This window comes from Macaca fascicularis, chromosome 15, assembly GCF_037993035.2.
Source record: "Macaca fascicularis isolate 582-1 chromosome 15, T2T-MFA8v1.1".
NCBI classification, from domain to species: domain Eukaryota; kingdom Metazoa; phylum Chordata; class Mammalia; order Primates; family Cercopithecidae; genus Macaca; species Macaca fascicularis.
The window spans coordinates 14,158,613-14,181,981 of record NC_088389.1 but is presented as its reverse complement, the minus strand read 5'-3'; the positions used below and the strand labels follow the sequence as shown (position 1 = coordinate 14,181,981).

Sequence of the window (23,369 nt, the reverse complement as noted above, 5' to 3'; positions counted from 1 at the left end):
CAAACAGAGGCGTCTCCTTACCACCAGGGGGCAGTGTTTCCTCTCGCAGCTCCGAACGGGAGCCAGGAACTCACGGCGCTTTCTGGCGGGGCCTGGGGTCCCCGCGCTACCGGAGAACCGTCCCCCGGCACGGCAGGTCACATTCGTCAGAGGGGCGCCGGCCTCGGGGTGCTGGGAGGGGGCGTTCAGGGAAAGTGAGGCCGTGCAGCACAGGGGCTCCCCACAGGGGCTTTGGGGAGCCTGGCAGTCCCGCCTTTCAGACCTGGCCCAGCGCTTCAGGGCGGTGGCCTCCTGGAGTCTCCGTGTCCTCGTTGACGGAGCTGATGGCAGCCCACGGGCGGGGCAGCCCCGCAGGGAGGGGTGACTTGACCGGGGCAGGATTCGGGTGCTCCTGGCTCCCCTCGCCGGATGCCACCTTGCCCGCCCAACGGGAGGCAGGAGGCTGCTGCTTGCTGTGTGATTAACACCCAGTCAGGGCGCGTTGGTGTCTGCGCCAGAGACCCTGTCCTGCCACACTGGCTCTAGACAGTCACCGGCAAGAACGCCCAGCGCGCTGGAGCATCAGTCCCGCTTGGGCAGCAGGGAACACCAAGAACGCGCAACCCAAGACAAGGTGCTGGGCGGAGCTGGTCAGACACTTCCATTTAATGACTAAAAATCACACATCTCAGGTCACGGGTCTAGGAGAAACCACACACACGCATACATAAGGATTCCACATCGAGGACACATTTGCAGTTTCCAAATCTTGAAGATAACCGAAGGGACCAGAACGTTCCTTTGAGTGACTGGTCACCCAAAGCTCCCGCTCCCCCACCCACAGCCCTTTGGAGGCACTCCAACTTTGGGAGGAGAAGGCTGAGCTTCCTGTGGGCCCCTCCCACCCACACCTGAGCCAGAGAGAAGACTCCCGCGAAGACATCCAAAGCCAAGGGCAAGGGAAGCGTCTGCCAGGGCAGAGGAGCCAGTCCTGTCCTTGGCTCACCGAGCTTCCACCATACAGGAACCCAAGACTCCAGCCTCGCTTCCACAGAGAACTGGCAGGGGTTCCCTGGCCTGGCCATCACAGGGACTCACATGGGAGCCTTTTAAAACTCCAGATGGTGGCTGATCGCAGTGACTCATGCCTGTAATCCCAGCACTTTGGGAGGCCGAGGTGGGTGGATCACTTGAGGCCAGGAGTTTGAGACCCTCCTGGGCAACATGGTGAAACCCTGTCTCTACTAAAAACACAAAAATTAGCCGGGTATGGTGACACACGCCTGTAATTCCAGCTACTCAGGAGGCTGAGGCAGGAGAATCGCTTGAACCTGGGAGGCGGAGGCTGCAGTGAGTCAGATCATACCACTTCACTCCAGCCTGGGCAGCAGAGCAAGACTCTGTCTTGGAAAAAAAAAAAAAAATACCAGGCCAGTATTGCCTCTAGATTGGCTGGGCCAGAATCTCTGGGGTGAGTCTGAAAAGTCTGCATTCTTAGCCTGGGATTCAGATGATCATTAGATTTGGGAATCTTAGAGTCTCTCTTCTGTCTTTTCACTGTTTGGAAGGGAGAGGGAGTGGTGTTTTTAATGCTCTGTTACTTTAGCTGAAGGATTTTCTGTGAGTCTTCACAATCTGTCTTGAAATGGTTCCCGTCAGTCACTTCATGCGGGAATCCAAGGGGCTAAGAAACATACACACACACATACACACACACACACACACGCGCGCACACACACACAGGCCCACTGGGCCCAGAGACCCATATGCGCAGCAGGCCGCCTGGAAATCAGGACTCAGGGCCCACCACAATCTGGAAGGAACACCAAGTCCCCAGGTACAGCTGCGGCGGCTCTTGGCCCATGGTCTGGTGGCCAAGGAGGTGTTAGCTGCTGGTCACAGGTGGCGGGCCGCTTCCCAGAGGATCTGCAGAGCCATGGAGGCGCAGGGGAGCTGGGCCAGGGTGTAGGTCACGGAGCGGATGGGTGCCCGCAGCTTCCCCAGGTAGGCCACGGTGTGCACCACACGGCCCAGGAGGAAGACCAGGAAGTGCATCCAGGCGACAAAAGGGTTAGGACCCAGAAAGGAGTAGACGAAGCCCAGGAAAAGGAAGGGGTAGATGGTCTCCATGTCATTCCGGTGGGCCCTGGGGAGACAAGAGGGGTATAGTCAGTCAGGTGTCAGCTTTGGGGCCATAGGCCCTTCTGAGAGTGTCATGGAAGCTGGGGTGCTCTGCCCTAACAAGGCTTTGACCCACTGGGGGTCATTTCAGGCGTACCAGACACTCACATCCATTAATGGCCAGGTCAAGGAGATGGATACCCCAGAGTCCGGAGGAAGAGCAGCTCCAAGCTTATGCTTGCAAGCAGCTGAGGCCGCGAGGCCACGCCATGGGCTGGGAGTCACAGAGGGCTACTGGTCTAGGATGCTCTTACCATACCTCTAGGGCTTGCCAGGACCCCACCCCTGCCATACTCTCCCCCACCGTCCTCTCTAGCCCTTAGACACCAGGCAGGAAAAGTGGGACTCAGAGGTGCTGAGTGCTTTACAGAGCCAACGAGTGGAGAAGCTGGGATCAGTTCTGACTCGAGTTTGTGCTCTTTACCTCCAGAGCAGGACTTCTCTGAGTCAGGCCTGAGGTCATCCTCCTTCTGAATGCAGCTTCCTGGGCCTCTGCCGAGCAGAAGGGGCTAGAGCCCAAGAGCAGGCCTTTGACATGAATGCCGGGCTATGTCCCCTGCCCCTAAATCTAAGTACCACCCATCCTTTCAGGGACAATCATAACAAGATCCGCTTCCACTCATTGGTGTCAACCGATGACCAGCCCCCGGGGAAGCTCTTCATTTTACACATCATTTCCTGCCTCTTTTTTTGTTGAAAGTCATCAAGCATGTGCATTTGTATGGCGGGGGTGGGGGAGCTCTGTATAACCCCACCATAAATAAATGACCAAGAAAGAAAACGCACAAAACTCACCCTCTTCTGCTAAGAGCTGGTTCACATTTTCCAGACTCCTACTAATGGCCTGCTTCCTTTATGAAAGGTGAGGAGGTTGAGTCCCATAAATTAGAGACTGAATGAGCAACTAAACCCGTAGATTGCCACATTGGAAGCTCAAATAAACAGGAATTCAGTGCCCAGGGCATGACCTCCCCCAAGGACAGGCCACGCGTGTGAGGTGCAGGAACAAGAAACATGTTCTCCAGGCCTTCCTGCTGCCATGCGTTCCACCAATAATGCCATATCCTCGGGCCAGGCCCAGACTAGCAGCACCTGTGTGGGGACCCGCTGCAGGGTCCTCCTCTTCCCTCCCACTGGCAAGACGATTCTTGGTCCAGGGCGATGGTGTGTAGGCCTTACCAAAAGAAAGAGGGCAGGACAGGGCGGGAGCCTGGAGTGCTTGGCCACTCCACACTGTAGGAAGCTCTGCACCTTGTCTGGGGTGGGGATGGGCAGGGAAGGAGACACCCGTGCAGAAGCCTGAATGATGAGAAGCTGGCCCTGCAGGGGAAAAGCTTTCCAGGAAGGAAGACCAGTGTGTGCAAAGGGCCTGAGGTCAGAATAAGCACAGCATGTTCAATGTGCAGAAAAGCGAGCCCATGGCTACAGTGTGGTGCACATGAGGGAGTGAGGCAGAATAAGAGTGGGAGAGGAATTCAATCTGAGTGTACAAAACTCCTGTAAACCCAGCAGGGCCTAGATCTTTCTCAGGCCAAATTCAGGACACAGCACCTGGCATCTGGGTCCCCATATCCCGAGACTGACATGAACCCCTCTTCTCCTTTTCCCCCAGATCCTGACCTTGCAACCCAGACACAAGAAAAGCAAGTCTGTGGCAGGGCAGGTCTCACCCAGCAGTGGGGAACACTGTGGCCTACCTGCATCAGAGGCTGGCTCTGGATAGATCCTGGGGTACTCCCTTCAGGGAAGACATGAGAGGGAGATTACAGACTCACACCGGTAATCCCAGCACTTTGGGAGGCCAAGGCGGGCAGATCACCTGAGGACAGGAGTTTGAGACCAGCCTGGCCAACATGGTGAAACCCTGTCTCTACTAAAAATACAAAATTAGCCGGCCGTGGTGGTGCATGCCTGTAATCCCAGCTACTCGGGAGGCTGAGGCAGGAGAATCGCTTGAACCGGGGAGGCAGAGGTTGCAGTGAGCTGAGATCATGCCATTGCACTCCAGCCTGGGCAAAAAGAGGGGAACTCTCTCTCAAATAAATAAATTAATTACATAAAATAAAAGAGAGGGAGAAACCAAAGACTGGGGCCACCTCCCAGTCAAGTAAGTCCCTTACCAGGACTCATGAGGAAAGGCAATAGGTGTTCCTCCAAAATCACTCCGTCCTTGGCCGGGTGCAGTGGCTCATGCCTGTAATCCCAGCACTTCGGGAGGCTGAGGTGGGTGGATCATGTGAGCACAGGAGTTTGAGACCTACCTGGCCAATATGGCAAAATCCCGTCTCTAGTAAAAGTACAAAAAAAAAAAAAAAAAATTAGCTGGACATGGTGGCGTGTGCTTGCAATCCCAGCTACTCGGGAGGCTGAGGCAGGGAGTCACTTGAACCCAGGAGGTGGAGGTTGCAGTGAGCCAAGATCATGCCACTGCACTCCAGCCTGGGCGACAGAGTGAGTGAGACTCTGTCTCAAAAACAAAAAACAAACCAAAACAAAAATCACTCCGTCCCCTGGCAATGGAGCTGTGGGAACCCACATCCCGATACAGGCTGATTAGAGGGACACCCTTGGAAAACCCATTTTTGATTATGTCCCAAAAGGAGGTCTGCCTGTCACAAGTGATTCCAAGGGAATGCCACCTGGATGAGGACTTTGTAATGTTTATTTGAAAGTTTCAGGAAAAGCACAACCAGCATATGCAATCTGTTCACTCAGCCATTCCTTAAAGTTTGTGTTGATATTTTAAGAATAAGTCCTTCTGGAGGCTGAGGTGGTTGGATCACGCAGGAGATCGAGACCATCCTGTCTAATACGGTGAAACGCCGTCTCTACTAAAAATACAAAAATCAGTCAGGCGTGGTGGCAGGCGCCTGGATTCCCAGCTACTCAGGAGGCTGAGGCAGGGGAATCGCTTGAACCCGGGAGGCAGAGGTTGCAGTGAGCCGAGATGGCACCACTGAGCCACTGCACTCCAGCCTGGGCGACAGAGCGAGACTCCATCTCAAAAAAAAAAAAAAAAAAAAAAAAGAGTAAGTCAATGTTTGGAAAGCTGTTAAGAGAATCACAGTACAGATAGTTCACAAACATAGCCAAACCCCTGAAGAGTGGGTGAAGGAAAGAAGTTGGGGAAGACAGGGTGGGAAGGAGGAACGAGACAGGGAGAAGTTCGTGGCAGGAGTGGACCCTGCTCTGCCTGGCACGTCTGCAGGCTCGGGAGGAGCAGGCCTTGCAGAAAAAGCGGGGACTGAGCCCCACCTTCTATTTCCAGCCATTGGGCAGCAATTCAGCGGTCACCAGCGTGGGAGGAGAGGTGGTCAGGAGCTCTGACTGTCAGCCCCTGGGGCTGGCCCAGCCCTCCCTCCCTCGTCTGCTCTGTCTCAAACCGCAGAGAGGCCACCCCGAGGCTGCAGTGGCCAGGGACAGGGAGCAATGGAGACACCAAGGAATGATGGAAGAAAGCTCACCTCCCCCCTCCCACCTCCAGGCTCCAAACCGAGAGACATGGAGGCAGGCACGTACCACGGACATGCTCCGGTGAAATGCATCATTCAAATAATAACCACTTGTTTAAGGTAAAAGCCACCCAAAGCAAATTCCTACTAGACTGGACTTGTATCGCCTCCTGCAGCATCGGGCCTGCCCTCACCCTCCACAGACTTTTCCACACCCGCTGCATTTTCTGGCACTAGGTGACAGCGGTGAGGACAGTGACCCCCAGAAGGCCAAGACAGGGACAGTTGCTGGTCGTTCCCCAGGGTCTCCTCTTCTCTCCACCACCTGCTGGCATCCACGGTGGCAATTTCCTTGAATTTGATTCAGGGTTCATACAATGCAGTGCCTGCTTCGTTTCAAAGACAGGTATTCACGACAGTGAAATCGCCTTCCCATGGAGGGACAGCCTCAGGAGCAGAGGCAAGAGTGCCAGGCCCCTCCTCAGAGTGCCAAGTGAGTGGATTCCTGGAAAGTGCTTACAACTCTCCTGGACACTGAGTAGGGAGATCTTTTGTTTTTTTTTTTTCTTTTGAAACGGAGTCTCTGTTGCCCAGGCTGGAGTGCATGGCGCGATCTCGGCTCACTGCAACCTCTGCCTCCTGGGTTCAAGCAATTCTCATGCTTCCGCCTTCCGAGTAGCTGGGACTGCAGGCGAGCCCCACCATGCCTGGCTAATTTTTGTATTTTTGGTAGACATGGGGTTTCGCCATGTTGACCAGGCTGGTCTCAAACTCCTGAGCTCAGGTGATCCACCCGCCTCAGCCTCCCAAAGTGCAGGGATTACAAGTGTGAGCCACTGCGCTAGGCTGAGTAGGGAGATTTTAAGCAAGCCGCCATCTCCTCCATCGCCATCACCAGCCCTGTCCTGGACACCGTCGTTAAAGCTCACGTCACCCTCTTGGCTTTGCCAGACTTTCTGACTGCCCTCAGATGCTCAGGCCAAATAAATAAAAAGCATGTTATGGGGCTGGGTGTGGTGGCACACACCTGTGATCTCAGGCTGAGGTGGGAGGATCACTTGAGCCCTGGAGTTTGGAATCAGTCTGAGCAATATAGCAAGATCCCGTCTCTACAACAATAAAAATTAAAAAATTAGCCAGGCATGGTGGCACGTGCCTGTGGTTCCAGATACTCAGGAGGCTGAGGTGAGAAGATCGTTTGAGCCCAGGAGGTCAAGACATCAGTGAGCCGGGATTCCATTGCACTCCAGTCTGGGCAACAGAGCAAGACCCTGTCACAAAAAATAAAAAATTAAAAAATAGAAAAAAAAGACCGGGCGAGGTGGCTCAAGCCTGTAATCCCAACACTTTGGGAGGCCGATGCAGGCGGATCACTTGGGGTGAGGAATTCGAGACCAGCCTGGCCAACATAGTGAAATCCTGTCTCTACTAAAAATACAAAAATTAGCCAGGTGTGGTGGCGGGTGCCTGTAATCCCAGCTACTTGGGAGGCTGAGGCAGAAGAATCGCTTGAACCTGGGAGGTGGAGGTTGCATTGAGCCAAAACCACGCCATTGCACTCCAGCCTTGGCAACAAGAGTGAAAGTCCATCTCAAAAAAAAAAAAAAAGAAAAAAAAATTTTTTTAAAGCACTTCATGGTGTAGTGGGAAGGGAGTGTTAGGTTGGAAACCTCCAGTTCTGCTGTGGTGCTCATTAGCTCCATGGCCTCAGGTAAATCCCTCTCACTTTCTGGGCCTGCGATCACTATGTACAAAATGTACATGCTGGATGACATCTAAGGGACTTCCAGGGCTGACATTTTGGGACCCAATTTCCTGACAGACCTGTTCACTCCGTTTAAGTCTATATGCTCCAAACAGAAATGCTCCAAGCTTAGGCTGTGCATTTGCCTCCCTTCCTTGGGACCACACAGATAACCCCCTCCGTGCAGTTCCATACACCCAACCTCAGATTCTGGCCCCAACACACATTGCCAGGAACTCCGGATAGGTATCCTGAAAAGGTGGCTGGCCCTTGGCTTCTCCCAGAGCTAGGCTCACATGTGGACTCCAGCGTGTGCTAAACTGCAAGGCAGATTTATGCTCCAAGAACCAAGATTGAAGTGCTTTCCTGTTTGATAGAAGAGTGACTCGAATCATACCATAAACCCTGGTCTAATATTTAACCAACTTTTGCTTCCAGGTGGTCTCCCCCTTCGGGTTCCAGCCAGTTCTCCGGTAGCAGACGGCAGGATATAGAATTCTCTTAGTTCTGCACGCTCAAGTTTGCATGATGTTCTGTGAAATCAGGTGGCGGAGGAAGGGCCCAGGGGACCCAGGCACTGCCCAGGTCTGACATGGGCCCAGTATACGGTCGGCCTCCAGTAAGTCCTCACCAAATGGCTACAAAGTATTATTAGATAAGAGGCACTCAGAAAGTGCTGAAATGAATTGCAACCATTTAAGCCCCAGTACTATAGATGATGGGTTATTTTGGGCTGGGCGCAATGGCTTATGCCTGTAATCCCAGTACTTTGGAAAGCCGAGGCAGGTGGATCACCTGCGGTCAGGAGTTTGAGACCAGCCTGGCCAACATGGTGAAACCCTGTCTCTACTAAAAAAAAAAAAAATACAAAAATTAGCTGGCGTGGTCACAGGCTCCTGTAATCCCAGCTATTCAGGAGGTTGAGGCAGGGGAATTGCTCGAACCTGGGAGGCGGAGGTTACAGTGAGCCAAGATCGTGCCATAGCATTTCAGCCTGGGCAACAAGAGCAAAACTCTGTCTCAAAAAAAAAGAAAAAAAAGAAAAAGATTGGTTGGGTGGAAATGTCTCGGCACCACCCGGGTCTATTGTCCCTCCATGGGGCATGGTTTCAGCCAGTAAAAATAAACCAAGTATCTATAAGGCCACTTAGCCACTCCTGTGCCACATGAAAGCGTTGCTACATGAAACCTCCGTAGCCTGGGAGGAGCCAAAACGCATCCTCTTGGTGGCTGCTGTGAGCTGGCCCCGGGTGACCCACCATCCCGGCCTCCTGCTGCCTGGACAGCTCATTCCATCCTTCTCCACTGTCCAGGAGGGCCGAGACAGCCAGGGGCAAGAGTCACCAATGGAAGTCATGTATGGAGAAGGCTTTTGTTCATGAAAGTACCGCCAGTGCTTAGCACAGTGTCTTGGACATAGTAGGTGTGCATTGATGGAGAGACGGACCTCATATGAAGGATTTGAAAGGGTAAAATAGCAAGGAATTTAACTTCCTACATGACACAGGTCTGTAATTTTTTTAAAACCGCAAGTGGACATATTATCGTCAATGGCCAAGAAAAACATAAGAAAAAAACCCACAGACTTTCTTTCAAGTGAAAGAAATGTGTATTATTTAAATGACAGTGTCCCACCCATTTCCGCCTGTGATGCAGGGGAATGTGTTGAGACCTGTGCAACAGTTTGCCTCTGGCCTCAGCCTGTCCAGCTCCCCGTCCTCCCCACTTCCCCTTCAAGCTCCTCCGATGACCCTCAACCCCTGAAGTGCCACCGCCTCACTCTCCAGGTCACTGGTGAAAAATGGCAGAGCAGAAACTGCCAAAAAAAAATTTAATATTGACTGTAATTATGTGAAATTAACATTTGGTCTCTGATGGGATTTTACAAGGCCAGTTTTTTAAGAATTTTTTTTTTTTTTCTTTTTCTGGAGATGGAGTCTTGCTCTATCCCCCAAGCTGGAGTGCAGTGGCACAATCTCGGCTCACTGCAACCTCTGCCTCCTGGGTTCAAGCAATTCTCCTGCCTCAGCCTCCCAAGTAGCTGGGACTACGGGCCCGTGCCACCATGCCCAGCTAATTTTTGTATTTTTAGTGGAGACAGGGTTTTGCCATATTGGCCAGGCTGGCCTAGAACTCCTGACCTCAAGTGATCTGCCGGCCCTCGAAAGTGTTGGGATTATAGGCACGAGCCACCGCACCTGGCCAAGAATCATTTTTTGAGTAACATTTACCAACAAGGAAAGTGTTCACAAAATAATGTTAACAAAAGAAAATCAGAACTCCAAATTGGGTGTACCTAATGCATGCCTAATTTTATGAAAAATATTTAGATATAGAAGACAAAGAGGAGAGAGACACAAGTGTGAACCGTGACTAGGACCGTGAGTGGTTCTCCTTTCTGTCTCTGTGCTTTTTCAATATTACCCAAATCGTCTGTAATGAGTTCTGATTTTTATAATGAGGAAATTTATTTTAATTGACCAGGGGGATGTTAAGCATGTGAAAAGATGTTCAACTTCACTAAGAATAAAGAAGTGCAGGCCAGGTGTGGTGGCTCACACCTGTAATCCCAGCACTTTGGGAGGCCAAGAGATTGAGACCATCCTGACTAGCATGGTGAAACCCCATCTCTACTAAAAACACAAAAAATTAGCCAGGTGTGGTGGCGGGCGCCTGTGGTCCCAGCTGCTCAGGAAGCTGAGGCAGGAGAATTGCTTGAACCCGAGAGGTGGAGGCTGCAGCGAGCCGAGATCATGCCACTGCACTCCAGCCTGGGTGACAGAGCGAGACTCCGTATCCAAAAAAAAAAAAATAAAGGCCAGGCGCGGTGGCTCACGCCTGTAATCCCAGCACTTTGGGAGGCCAAGACGGGTGGATCACAAGGTCATGAGATTGAGACCAACTGGCTAAAATGGTGAAACCCCGTCTCTACTAAAAATACAAAACATTAACTGGGCATGGTGGTGAGCGCCTGTAGTCCCAGCTACTTGGGAGGCTGAGGCAGGAGAATGGCGTGAACCCGGGAGGCGGAGCTTGTAGTGAGCCAAGATCACACCACTGCACTCCAGACTGGGCGACAGAGCGAGACTCCGTCTCAAAAATAAATAAATAAATAAATACATACATACATAAAAAAGAAGTGCAAAGCAAAATGAAATGTGATATAAATTTTCACCTATCACCTTGGTAGGGATCCACCCAAATATGCCAATACAATGAGTTGTCAGTTGAGTTGTCAGAGGGATGGAAAAATGGCTCCCACACCAGTAGCGGGAAAAGACTCGTGCACACTTGGCAAAATGTCTTATTATTGTGTTGCACCCTGCGGTTTTGCTCACACATACCCATAAAGGCAAATGAAAAAAGTGTTGAGGCTGGGAGCGGGGGCTCACGCCTGTAATCCCAGCAGTTTGGGAGGCCGAGGCGGACAGATCATCTGAGGTCAGGAGTTCCAGACCAGCCTGGCCAACATAGTGAAACCCCATCTCTACTAAAAATACAAAAATTAGCCAGACATGGTGGTGCACGCCTGTAGCCCCAGCTACTTGGGAGGCTGAGGCAGGAGAATTGCTTGAACTCAGGTGGCAGAGGTTGCAGTGAGCCGAGATGGCGCCACTGCACTCCAGCCTGGGCAACAGAGCGAGACTCTGTCTCAAAAAAAAAAAAAAAAAAAAAAAAAAAAAGAGGTGTTGAGGCCTTCTGTTCATAACACAGAAAGAGCCCAAATGCCCATCGCAGGGGAATCGGTTAGGGAAGTTATGGGCCGTACATTCAACAGAATGGCAACATAAATGCTGGAGCGCCAATACAGTGAATGCAACTCCTCTGTGAGCCGATGGGGAACAATCTCTGTTGTCATATTAAAAAAAAAATGGCCAGGTGCAGTGGCTCATGCCTATAATCCCAGCACTTTGGGAGGCCAAGGTGGGCGGATCATGAGGTCAGGAGATTGAGACCATCCTGGCTAACATGGTGAAACCCCGTCTCTACTAAAAATACAAAAAAATAGCCAGGCGAGGTGGCGGGCGCCTGTAGTCCCAACTACTCGGGAGGCTGAGGCAGGAGAATAGCGTGAACCCTGGCGGCAGAGCTTGCAGTGAGCCGAGATTGTGCCACTGCACTCCAGCCTGGGTGATAGAACGAGACTCCGTCTCAAAAAAAAAAAAAGCACAGTACAGACCAGCGGATAAAGGGTGATTCTATGGGGCACAACGGGAAAAGTGTGGCACGCATGTTTGTAAATGCAGAAAGTCTCTATGGGAAGATGCATGGCCACTGGCAGGAGTGTTTGCCCCTGGCCAGTAGAACTGTGTAGTGCCTGGAAGTCAGAGGTAGGAGGGAGACTGAATTTTCACTGAAGACACCTTTCTCACTTTGTAATTGTGAGTCATGACCGCGTCTTACTTTTCCAAAGTTCATTGGAAATGAAATCACTGAATAAAGTAAAACAGTCAGAGAAGATCAGGAACACAGAAAACCTCGGCCCCTGAGAGTCCTCCAAGCCCCCCGTGTGCAGAAGAAGGTCTGAAAGGGCAGGCTGTGGCCAGGTGTGGCCAGGCCAGGGGCCCGAAGTACTTGCCTGAGGCAGCGCTCCACATCGGGGTCGCTCCGGCAATACTGAGGGCCTCCGTGTCTCAGGGCATCCTCGGGGTTGGCAAAGGCCTGAAATACACCAGTTGAGAGTCACTGGTAGTGAGACAAACAGCCTAGTTGACTGGGGCTGTGTTTTGTCCATGACCAGAGTTCACAGTGGCAGGACAGAGGTGCAGTTACACACACGCCCATCCAACCATCATCCACGATTCCTACCCTGTGCTGGGGGCTGGGAGCTCACCATGAAAAGGCCCCCCTGTCTCTGCTTTTATGAAGCTCACAGTTTGATAGGGGAGTTGCCTACGAACCAGGGAAGGCCAAGGTGTCTCACCTGTTAAGGAGAAGACACGGCTGGCCTTGAGAACGTATACGTGGGACCTGATCCAGTCTGAGGGTCTGAGAAGGCTTCTCTGAGGCAGTGACGTGAAAGCTGAGGCTTAGGGCTGGATGAGGTGGCTCACACCAGTAATCCCAGCACTTTGGGAGGCCAATGCAGGGGGATCACTTGAGCCCAGGAGTTCAAGACCAGCCTGGCCAGCATAGCAAGACCCCATCTCTAAAGCAAGCCACTTGCAGTGGCTTATGCTTATAATCCCAGCACTTTGGGAAGCCAAGGTAGGAGGATTGCTTGAGCTTCCAGGAGTTTGAGACCAACCTGGGCAACATGGCAAGGCCAATCTCTAAAACAAACAAACAAGCTGGGTACGGTGGCTCATGTCTGTAATCTCAGCACTTTGGGAGGCTGAGGCAGGTGGATCACTTGAGCTCAGGAGTTCAAGACCAGCCTGGGCAACATGATGAAACCCCATCTCTACGAAAAATGCAAAAATTAGCTGTGTGTGGTGATACACACCTGTGGTCCCAGGTACTTGGCAGGGAGGCTGAGGCAGGAGGATTTCTTGAGCCCGGGAGGTCGAGGATACAGTGAGCCATGATCTTGCCACTGCACTCCAGCCTGGGCAACAGAGCCAGACTCTGTCTCCAAAAATAATAATAATAATAATAATAATAAAACAAACGATCTGAGGCTTGAAAGATGCATTGACACTAACCAGATGAAGGGAGGGCTGGAGGAACAACATTCAAGGCAGAAGGGAGAGCACATGCAAAGGCCCTGAGGCTGGAAGAAGTTGGGCTTGTGTGAAGAACAGAAAACCAGCACACTGGAGCACAGAGGGCAAGGGACAGGGGCCCAAGATAAAGGTACAGGGGTCATCAGGGTCCTGGCGGCACCTGAAGAATTTGGACTTTGCACTACGAGCCATGAGAGGGTCTTTTTTTTTTTTTTTTTTTTTTTTTTTGAGACGGAGTCTCGCTCTGTCGCCCAGGCTGGAGTGCAGTGGCGCGATCTCGGCTCACTGCAAGCTCCGCCTCCTGGGTTTACGCCATTCTCCTGCCTCAGCCTCCTGAGTAGCTGGGACTACAGGCGCCCGCCACCACGCCCGGCTAATTTTTTTTGTATTTTTAGTAGAGACGGGGTTTCACCGTGGTCTCGATCTCCTGACCTTGTGATCCGCCCGCCTCGGCCTCCCAAAGTGCTGGGATTACAGGCGTGAGCCACCGCGCCCAGCCTATGAGAGGGTCTTGAGAGCCCCAGGCTGACAACCCAGCTCCACGCTGATTAACCACAGGATCCTGAACTCTGTAAACTCAGGAGAAATCACAGCTCATGTGCCGTGTGCCGAGTGAGAAGGAGACCTGGAGAAGCCACTAGGACAATGCCCACCACAAGGAGGTGCTCAGTGAATTGTCACTTTCTCTCATTGGAAAGCAGAGACATAAAGTCACACTGAGATCATCGGAGGCCCATGACTCCTGCTCCACTGTTCCCTGCCGGCATCCAGACAGTCAAACCCCACCAGCCCCACAGCAGAGCCTGAATAGCAGCAGCAGGTTTTCTAAATTGTTCAGATGACGGCAAATCCTGTGCTTCTGACTCATGACTATCCCCAAGAGCTGGTTTGTCCTCCCTGGTGGGCCTGCCCTACCCTACCCCAGAGAAGAATGCAGCTCAGATCTTCGAGACTGGAACCTTCACACTCCAAATTCCTCTCTGCTGGCCCTTAAATCAGTGATTCACCAACACCGAAGGCCCTGTCCGTGGATCCGTGATACCTTTCAAGGGGCCTCAGCATACAGTGAGCACTGCCTTAGGAGTCCACTGCCCATCGGGTTGCTCCCCCTGGAGATACAACTCAAATACAAACCAGCCAGGCCAAAGCCAGCTGCAGTCAAGACCAGGAAGCCCCCTGCTTCCTGGTCAGTGAAGTCAGCAGCCGAGGTGCCACCTTAGCTGGGGTGGAGGCCAGCCTTTGGTTGCTCTCCCTTGAAAGCGACCTGAGGCTGTGTGCTCACATTAATTTCAGTTACTTATAAGTCTTTTTTTTTTTTTTGAGACGGAGTCCCGCTCTGTCGCCCAGGCTGGAGTGCAGTGGCCGGATCTCAGCTCACGGCAAGCTCTGCCTCCCGGGTTCACGCCATTCTCCTGCCTCAGCCTCCCGAGTAGCTGGGACTACAGGCGCCCGCCACCTCACCCAGCTAGTTTTTTGTATTTTTTTAGTAGAGACGGGGTTTCACCGTGTTAGCCAGGACGGTCTCGATCTCCTGACCTTGTGATCTGCCCGTCTCGGCCTCCCAAAGTGCTGGGATTACAGGCTTGAGCCACCGCGCCCTGCTACTTGTAAGTCTTAGGGACAAACATTGGTGGGGTGTTGCATTCTCCTGGCACTGCTGTCACGACCCCCACTTACAGATGAGGACACTGAGCTCCCAGACTTGTCCAGGTCCCCAGGCTGGTGGGTGGAGGAGCCAGGGCCTGCGACTGTCACCTCCAGCAAGTCCTTCCTGGATGACACTGAGCACCCAGAGCAGAGATAAGCAGAGATAAGAGGAACAGCTCAGGAGCAGCCCAAGGAGTGGGGCTTTCCTTCTGCGGTCTCTGCCAATCAGGCAGAAAGGCTCTGGGACAGGTTCGCCTCCTCCCCTCCCTGAATTCACGTTAAAAGGAAATCACGGCTGGGCACAGTGGCTCACACCTGTAACCCCAGAACTCTGGGAGGCCAAGATGGGATGATCACTTGAGCCTAAGAGTTTGAGACCAGCCTGGGCAACATGGCAAAACCCCATCTCTACCAAAAACATAAAAAATTAGGCACGGCGACACACACCTCCCAGCTCCTTGGGAGGCTGAAATGGGAGGATCACCTGAGCCTGGGAAGTCGAGGCTACAGTGAGCTATGATTGCACCATTGCATTCCATCCTGGGCCACAGAGCAAGACCCTGTCTCTAAAATAAATAGATAATAATTAAAAAAACAAAAAAAAGGAATCATTGGCCTGCTGTTAAGAACCCAAGCCTCGGCCAGGTGTGGTGGCTCACGCCTGTAATTCCAGCACTTTGGGAAGCTGAGGTGGGTGGATCCCCTGAGGTCGGGAGTTCAAGACCAGCCTGGCCAACATGGTGAAATCCCATCTCTACTAAAAATACAAAAATTAGCCCGGCGTGGTGGTGCGTGTCTGTAATGCCAGCTACTGGGGAGGCTGAGGCAGTAGAATTGCTTGAACCCAGGAGGTGGAGGTTGCAGTGAGCAGAGATCACACCACTGCACTCCAGCCTGGACAGCAGAAAAAAAAAAAACAAAAAAGGAATCCCAGCCTCCAAGACAGGATGTGGGCTCTGAAGCTGGACACTGGAGTTCAAACGGGGCTGTGTGACCTTCACAAGTGGTGTCTCCTCTCTGAGCCCAGGTACCTCACCTAGAAAATGGGATGACTGTGGCGCCTCCCCTGCTCCCCGGGGCTGTGGCGGGGATCTCATGCTCAGCTCCAGGCCACATTCGGTCCTCTGGGAAGGATTCAATGAGTGAATGCAGCTGTTCTGCTCGATGCACAGATCCCATATCCCAGGACCCAGCCAAGGAGGGAGAAGTCAGAAGCCATCAGCGTGCTGTAGCCTCCAGGCATCCTATCACTTGGGCAGCTGCCTTGCCTTTAATCCTGCCTGTACCTGCAGCAGGGCCTGAGCCTGGCTCATGGCCAAGATCCTCACTCCCCAGGATCCACCCGCATGCAGTGCCAGAGCCAGCCTCGCATTGCCTTTGAACTGGACCCAGGGGAGGACAGAGGCAGTTTCAGGAAAAGATTGCTCTATGAAAATACCTGGGGCGGAAGCCACAGGTACCTGGGGTCTTTCTGCATTCTGCTGCCAGGACAGCCAACAAGATCAGCCTACGACTTTGCAGACTCGCCGTCCAGTGTGACGGACGCTGCTGGAACTTGCCCCGGCCCAGCTCTGGGACTCGTTAATGTTGTTTTGGTTCAGGGGCTCAGATTAGTGGGGAAATTCCTCCCTGAGCACCCCGGTGGTGCCCGGCTGGAGCTGGCCTCTGGAGGTTGCAGTGGGCTTGTTAGTGACATTTGCCGAGAGTTGGGAATTTCCACTTAAACATTTCTCGGACTCCTGTTTTGCCGGTTCCCACTCCACCCAGATATCAGACCTCCCGTGCCGGGAAGCCACCAGGTTAGACAGAGGCTTTGTGCTGTCACGCTCCTACACTCCACCCTCCAAAACCTGCTTCTCACAGACACTCGCTGGCTGTCTCCGTGCCAAGGACTCAGCCCGGTGGCACGGCAAGCGAGTAAGGGCTCTTAAGCCAGAGAGGAGAAGGTGCAGGCCTTGCTGACAAGCAGGGCTGGCAGGGAGCCACTCGGTGGGGCTGCAAGAGGTGCCCAGCTCCCAGCCCTGCACACACCTTGGCCACATTTCCCTATCCCGGGGCTTTCCTAACAGGACATGGAGAGAAGCAAGTACAACCCAGGCTGGGGACTCCCAGGGAGGCACGTACCTTCTTCCGCAGCCTCACTTGGCCCGTGATGATGGCCACCACGTACATCTTGATGACCAGCAGTGTGCTGCAGAGCAGGAAGGCCGGGAGGGCCGGGCTGCTCATCGCCAGGCTGTGGGCAGGCATCTCTGGCCAGCGCAGCTCAACTGTGGGTGTGATCAGCTCGACGGAGGAGCAGCCTTCGGGGAAAGCACAAAGGGGGCGGGGAGAGCCTTTCTGCGGCCAGCGCCGCCCATGCCCCGCCCCACGGCCGCGGCAGCAGGGTCCCCTTCTCCTGTGAAGAGAAAGAAAGCAGCCCCTGGAGCTCCAAGAAGCAGAGTCTCGTGGTGTCCCGGACCCCGTCCCTGGCTCTGGATCTGTCTTCCCTGGCAAACCTTCAAACACTTTCAAATCTGTTTCAAAGCTGTTTCCTTATCTGTAGTGTGGGAGCATGTGGTGGTGCCTGCCTTCTAGGGAATGATGAGGCCGGGCACCTGGCGGGACCTCTGCACGTGGTAAGTATTGCTGCCTCCTGTCCACCTCCACAGGGTCAGGGTAGGTAGTGGGCATGAGGACCATGCCATGCGCCCCCACGCTCAGCCTGGACACTGGAGCTGCAGCCACAAGGACATGACTTTGCCATCTGTGGCAGGCTGAAGGATGCCCTCCACCCCCAAAGACATCCATGTCCCAATCCCTAGAACCCATGACTGTGACTATGTGGCAAAAGAGACTTTTCACAAGTAAGGATCTTGAGATGGGAGAGATTATCCTAATTTATCTGGGTGAGCCCAGTGTAATCAGAGGGGCCCTTCCAAGAGGGAGGCAGTAGAATTAGAGAAAAGATATAAAAACAGATGCAGAATTAAGAGAGGAGATGAAAGGACAGAGCAGGAGTCAGACGGGAGAGATGCTACCCTGCTGGCCTTGAAGATGAAGGAGAGATCACGGTCCAGGAAATACCAGGGGCCTTTAGAAACTGGAAAAGGGGACGAAACAAACTCTCCCCTGAGCCTCCAGACAGAACGCAGCCCTCCCGACACTTTGATTTTTGCCCTGTGAGACCCACTTCAGGCTTCGTCCACCAGAACTGTCAGAGAATGAAGTTGTGTTGTTTTAAGCCACTACGTCTGTGGTAATTTGCTATAGCAGGGATGGGGAACCAGCACGTGGCTCCACTGACTTCCTGAGCATCACTTGACTATTCTAGGACTCTTTTCCCAGGCGCATGCTTTGATTCTTCATCACAAGATCTCCCCAAAAGACCCATCAACGGACTCTTCAGTAGAAAGTGTCACTGGGCCAGGTGTGGTGGCTCACACCTGTCATCCCAGCCGGGCAGATTGCTTGAACTCAGGAGCTTGAGACCAACCTGGGCAACATAGGGAGACTCTGTCTCTACAAAAAAAAAATTTTAAATTAGCTGGGTGTGGTGGTGCTAGCCTGTAGTCCCAGCTACTCAGGAGGCTGAAGTGGGAGGATCACCTGAACCCAGGAGGCTGAGGCTGCAGTGAGCCGTGATCTCGCCACTGCACTCTAGCCTGGGTGACAGAGCAAGGCCCTGTCTCAAAAAAAGAAAGCAAGCATCAACGTTTGTTTCCTAAGATTCTTTGAATCCCTCACCTCAAAATCCTCACCTTGGCCAGATGGCTCACACCTGTAATCCCAGCACTTTGGGAGGCTGAGGGGGGGTGGATTACCTGAGGTCAGAAGTTCGAGACCAACCTGGCCAACATGGTGAAACCCCCTCTCTACTAAAAATACAAAAATTAGCCAGGCGTGGTGGCACGCACCTGTAATCCCAGCTACTTGGGAGGCTGAGGCTGGAGAATCGCTTCAACCTGGGAGGTGGAGGTTGCAGTGAGCCAAGATTGCACCACTGCACTCCAGCCTGGGCGACTGACCGAGACTCCGTCTCAAAAAAAAATCCTCACCTTGCTGCAGCCTGTCACCTTCTCCGGGTTCTGGCAGGACCTCCACAAGGGCAGGGATTTTTTTTTTTTTTTTTTTTTGAGATGGACTCCTGGTCTGTCACTGAGGCTGGAGTGCGATGGTGCAATCTTGGCTCACTGCAACCTCTACCTCCCAGGTTCAATCAGTTCTCCTGCCTCTGCCTCCCAAGTAGCTAGGACTACAGGTGCGCCACCACGCCCAGCTAATTTTTGTATTTTTAGTAGAGACGGAGTTTCACCATGTTGGCCAAGATGGTCTCAATCTCTTGACCTTGTGATCCACCCGCCTCGGCCTCCCAAAGTGCTGGGATTACACCACTGCACCTGGCCAAGGGCAGGGATCTTGTACAAATTTCTTGCTCACTTATTTTTGCCAACACGTTTGGCTTTGCTGTGAGGTGCCCTAGGGAAGTGGGGCAAAGGGGAAAGAGAAAAACCGGTCTCCTATGCCTACTCCACTCTTGGGCTTGACCAGGTGCTTTGGGAAAGCACCTGCCCAGAGGGACAGCTGTGTCAGTCTAACCTATGCCCCAAAGCAGCAGAGACCAAAGGGAAGATTTGCCAGAGACAGATTTAGCCACTTCCAATCCCAAAGCCAGCCCTCGGCTGTAGTTGTGTGGCCTCGGGCAGGCAGGTTCCCTCTCTGAACCAGTTTCTTCAGCTGTAAAATGCCTAAGTCACTCCCCAGTGCAGTTGTGGGAGCTAAATAATTATTAAACCCCTGGAACACGGTAGGCCCTCCATTCAGTACCAGCCTCTGAGCTTCCGTTTCCTCCTGCTTAAAGGGAATAATGATCCCTACCTAGCAGGGCTGTCAGGAGGAAGACTCATAGAAAACCCTGCCCTTGCTGCTGGGGGAGGCGGGTGGGAGCAAGGTGGGAGTGGCGCCTTGCCCATTTGCTGTGTGCCAAGCAGTCCTTTATCCGAACAAAAGATGTGCTTGATAAACTGACTCCTGTGGGGAGCTGCCAGGCCAGGCTGTCCTGGCCCCACAAGATAAATGATAGGTCACCATACCGTCAGGGACAGAACATGGAAAGTACGGGATGTCCTGAGACACGTTTTATCTCTGGTTGTCGGAGGAGCTGTGCAAGCTCGCTTCTGGCTGATATTTCTGTCAGAGAAGAGAGAATGCCTGCCTCTCTTGCCCCCAGCCCGTGGGAACCCCTGCAGGCAGCTACCTTCCTTGTCAAAAAGCTCAGTTTTGAGGTTGGGGTCTGGTGGCTGTACCACCCCCCAGAATCGTGGACCAGACCCAGCCCAGGAGGGGCCCTTTGGTTGTCCTCCTTAGACTAGGGAGAGTGGCTCTTCCCTGACTGGTCTTCTGAAATAACAAGATAGAGGCCGGGCGCGGTGGCTCAAGCCTATAATCCCAGCACTTTGGGAGACCGAGATGGGCGGATCACGAGGTCAGGAGATTGAGACCATCCTGGCTAACATGGTGAAACCCCGTCTCTACTAAAAAAAAAATACAAAAAAAACTAGCCGGGCGTGGTGGCGGGCACCTGTAGTCCCAGCTACTTGGGAGGCTGAGGCAGGAGAATGGCGTAAACCCGGGAGGCAGAGCTTGCAGTGAACTGAGATCCGGCCACCGCACTCCAGCCTGGGTGACAGAGGGAGACTGTCTCAAAAAAAAAAAAAAAGAAAGAACAAGATAGAAAGCAGAGGCTGGGAAAACCAGCTTAGGGCAAAGAACAGACAATCACTTCCTGCTACCCTGAGCCAAAAATAAGAGAGACTGTGTGGGGGAATTTGTACGACTGATGGACATGATCTCAAGATAGGAATCTTCTCCTCACTGTCTGCTGAAAAGGACCCGCTAAGCCAGGGCCTGCCAAGGAGGATAAAATCTCTGATCTTTCACCAAGAATCTCCCTGAAGCTGCCCTTGGCCAATGGAAGCTGCTGTGGTGGCTGCTGGGGGTGACAGTGATGGTGGTGTCACTTCTCTCTGAGCTTCCATTTCTTTGCCTGTAAGACGGGCTTGGTGTCCCCTGCCTTGCAGAGGGTGGGGGACAGGAGATGGTGTGTGCACGGTGCTGGGGGCTGAGGGACACTCTCTGTGGCCTGGTCCTGAGGCCCACGGGAACTACAGCAGTGTGCTCACAGCAATGAGGACAAGAGAAGCCCCTGGAAATATTTTATATCTTGTCCTGGGTGGTGATTACCCATATGTCAAAAGTCATGAGATGGGCTGGGCCCGGTGGCTCATGCCTGTAATCCCAGTACTTTGCAAGGCTGAGGCAGGCGGATCACTTGAGGTCAGGAGTTTGAGAACAGCCTTGCCAACACAGTGAAACCCTGTCTCTACTAAAAATACAAAAATTAGCTGGGCGTGGTGGCGTGTGCCTATAATCCCAGCTACTCAAGAGGCTGAGGCAGGAAAATCACTTGAACCTGGGAGGCGGAGGTTGCACTGAGCCAGGACTGCACCACTGCACTCCAGCCCGGACGACAGAGCAAGACTCTGTCTCAAAAAGAGAAAAAAAAAAATCACTGAATGTATCTTCAAACCTTTTTACTTTACTATATATTTTTTGAGCCATGAAAGTGAAAGTTGTTCCTATCCCCACTCGAAACCCTGAGCAGAGGCGCTGCTCAGAGGCACTGCTCTGTTGAAAGCCATCCTGTGACTTAGTCCATCGCCCTCCTTGGCATTTCCTGAGGATCAGAAACTAAGCTCTTCACGCTGGCTGATTGTCCCTAACATCAGAGGAGGCTTAGAGAGAGGAGGAAGTGGCCCCACCTTGGCTGCTGGTTCCTGACCTTTGGGAGTATTGCTAGGCTTTCTGTAGCCAGTGATGGGGAAATAAATACACAGTGATTTTTATTTTATTTTATTTTATTTTTTTGAGACAGAGTTTCGCTCTTGTTGCCCAGGCTGGAGTGCAGTAGCGTGATCTCGGCTCACGGAAAACTCCGCCTCCTGGGTTCAAGTGATTCTCCTGCCTCAGCCTCCAGAGTAGCTGGGATTACAGGCATGCGCCACCACGCCCAGCTAATTTTTGTATTTTTAGTAGAGATGGGGTTTCACCATGTTGGTCAGGCTGGTGTCAAACTCCTGACCTCAGGTGATCCACCTGCCTCTGACTCAGCTCAACCTAGAAATCTAGGATTTTTCATTTTTACTTAAAAAAAAAAAGTCAAATCACTTCCTTCCTTTTCAGCAAATACCACAGTGACTCCCAATCTTACTCAGAGTAAAGCTATCTGGGACGGGCACAGTGGCTCACTCCTGTAATCCCAGCACTTTGGGAGGCCGAGGTAAGAGGATCATGAGGTCAAGAGATTGAGACCATCCTGGCTAACATGGTGAAACTCTGTCTCTACTAAAAATATAAAAAATTAGCTGGGTGTGGTGGCGCCAGCCTGTAGTCCCAGCTACTTGGGAGGCTAAGGCAGGAAAATCTCTTGAACCTGGGAGGCGGAGGTTGCAGTGAGCTGAGATCACGCCACTGCACTCCAGCCTGGCGACAGAGTGAGACTCCACCGTCTCTAAATAAATAAATAAATAAGTAAGTAAGTAAATAAATAAATAAATAAAAGCCAACGTCTGGACAACATCTCATGGTCCTGTCCTGTCTGCTCCCCATTTCTCTTGGAACTACTATTTTCTTCTGCCCTCCTTACTCAGCCCAGCCACACTGCCTTCTGTCCTGGTCTCGAATCTGTCAGACACAGTCCTGCCTCTGGGCCCTTGCTATGGCGGATCTCTCTGCCTGGAATTCTCCCCTAGGTTTCCATGAGGCTGACATCTCATCTCCTTCAAACTGTGGTTTGAATCTTACCTTCTCCATAAGGCTCACCCTGGCCACCTTATCTGTTCTGCAGTCTGCCCTGCCTTCCCCATTTCTGAGGCCACTTCCCTGCCTCTACTTTTCTTTCCATAGCGTATATCACCTGATAACACACTATCTAACTTTTTTTTTTTGAGATGGAGTCTTGCTCTGTCGCTCAGGCTGGAGTACAGTGGCGCGATCATCTAGGTTCACTGCAACCTCTGCCTCCTGGGGTCAAGCGATTCTCCTGCCTCAGCCTCCTAAGTAGCACCCACCACCATACCCTAGTTTTCTTTCTTTCCTTCTTTTCTTCCTTCCTTCCTTCTTTCCTTCCTTCCTTCTTTCCTTTTCTTTCTTCAGTCTTGGTCTGTCACCCAGGCTGGAGTACGGTGGCCTGATCTTAACTCACTGCAACCTCCGCCTTCTGGGTTTAAGTGATTCTCCTGCCTCAGCCTCCCAAGTAGTTGGAATTACAGGCACACACCACCATGCCTAGCTAATTTTGTATTTTTTAGTAGAGACGGAGTTTCACCATATTGGCCAGGCTGGTCTCGAACTCCTGACATCAGGTGATCCACCTGCCTCGGCCTCCCAAAACGCTGAGATTACAGGTGTGAACCACCGTGCCTGGCCATGCCCGGCTAATTTTTGTACTTTTTAGTAGAGACGGGCTTTCACCATGTTGGTCAGGCTGGTCTTAAACTCCTGACCTCCGGTGATCTGCCTGCCTTGACCTCACAAAGTGCTGGGATTACAGGCATGAGCCACCACGCCCAGCCTCACACCATCTAACTTATTATCCCTACTGCCTAACATCTGTCCTCCTGAGGCAGGGCTCTTGGTTCATCAATGAACTACAGGTACCAG

General features: G+C 52.4%; 1 protein-coding gene across 1 annotated transcript; it reads right to left on the bottom strand.

Annotated features, from left to right (window-relative positions):
• Positions 1 to 627: 627 nt before the first annotated feature.
• On the bottom strand, positions 628 to 16,949 carry PTGES (prostaglandin E synthase). Its single transcript, XM_015436347.3, has 3 exons — positions 16,794 to 16,949; positions 11,936 to 12,018; positions 628 to 2,125 (listed from the first exon to the last, which is right to left on the bottom strand). Exons 1-3 carry the CDS (start codon positions 16,917 to 16,919, stop codon positions 1,876 to 1,878), a joined length of 459 nt encoding a protein of 152 aa, XP_015291833.1. The 5' UTR covers positions 16,920 to 16,949; the 3' UTR covers positions 628 to 1,875.
• Positions 16,950 to 23,369: the final 6,420 nt, after the last annotated feature.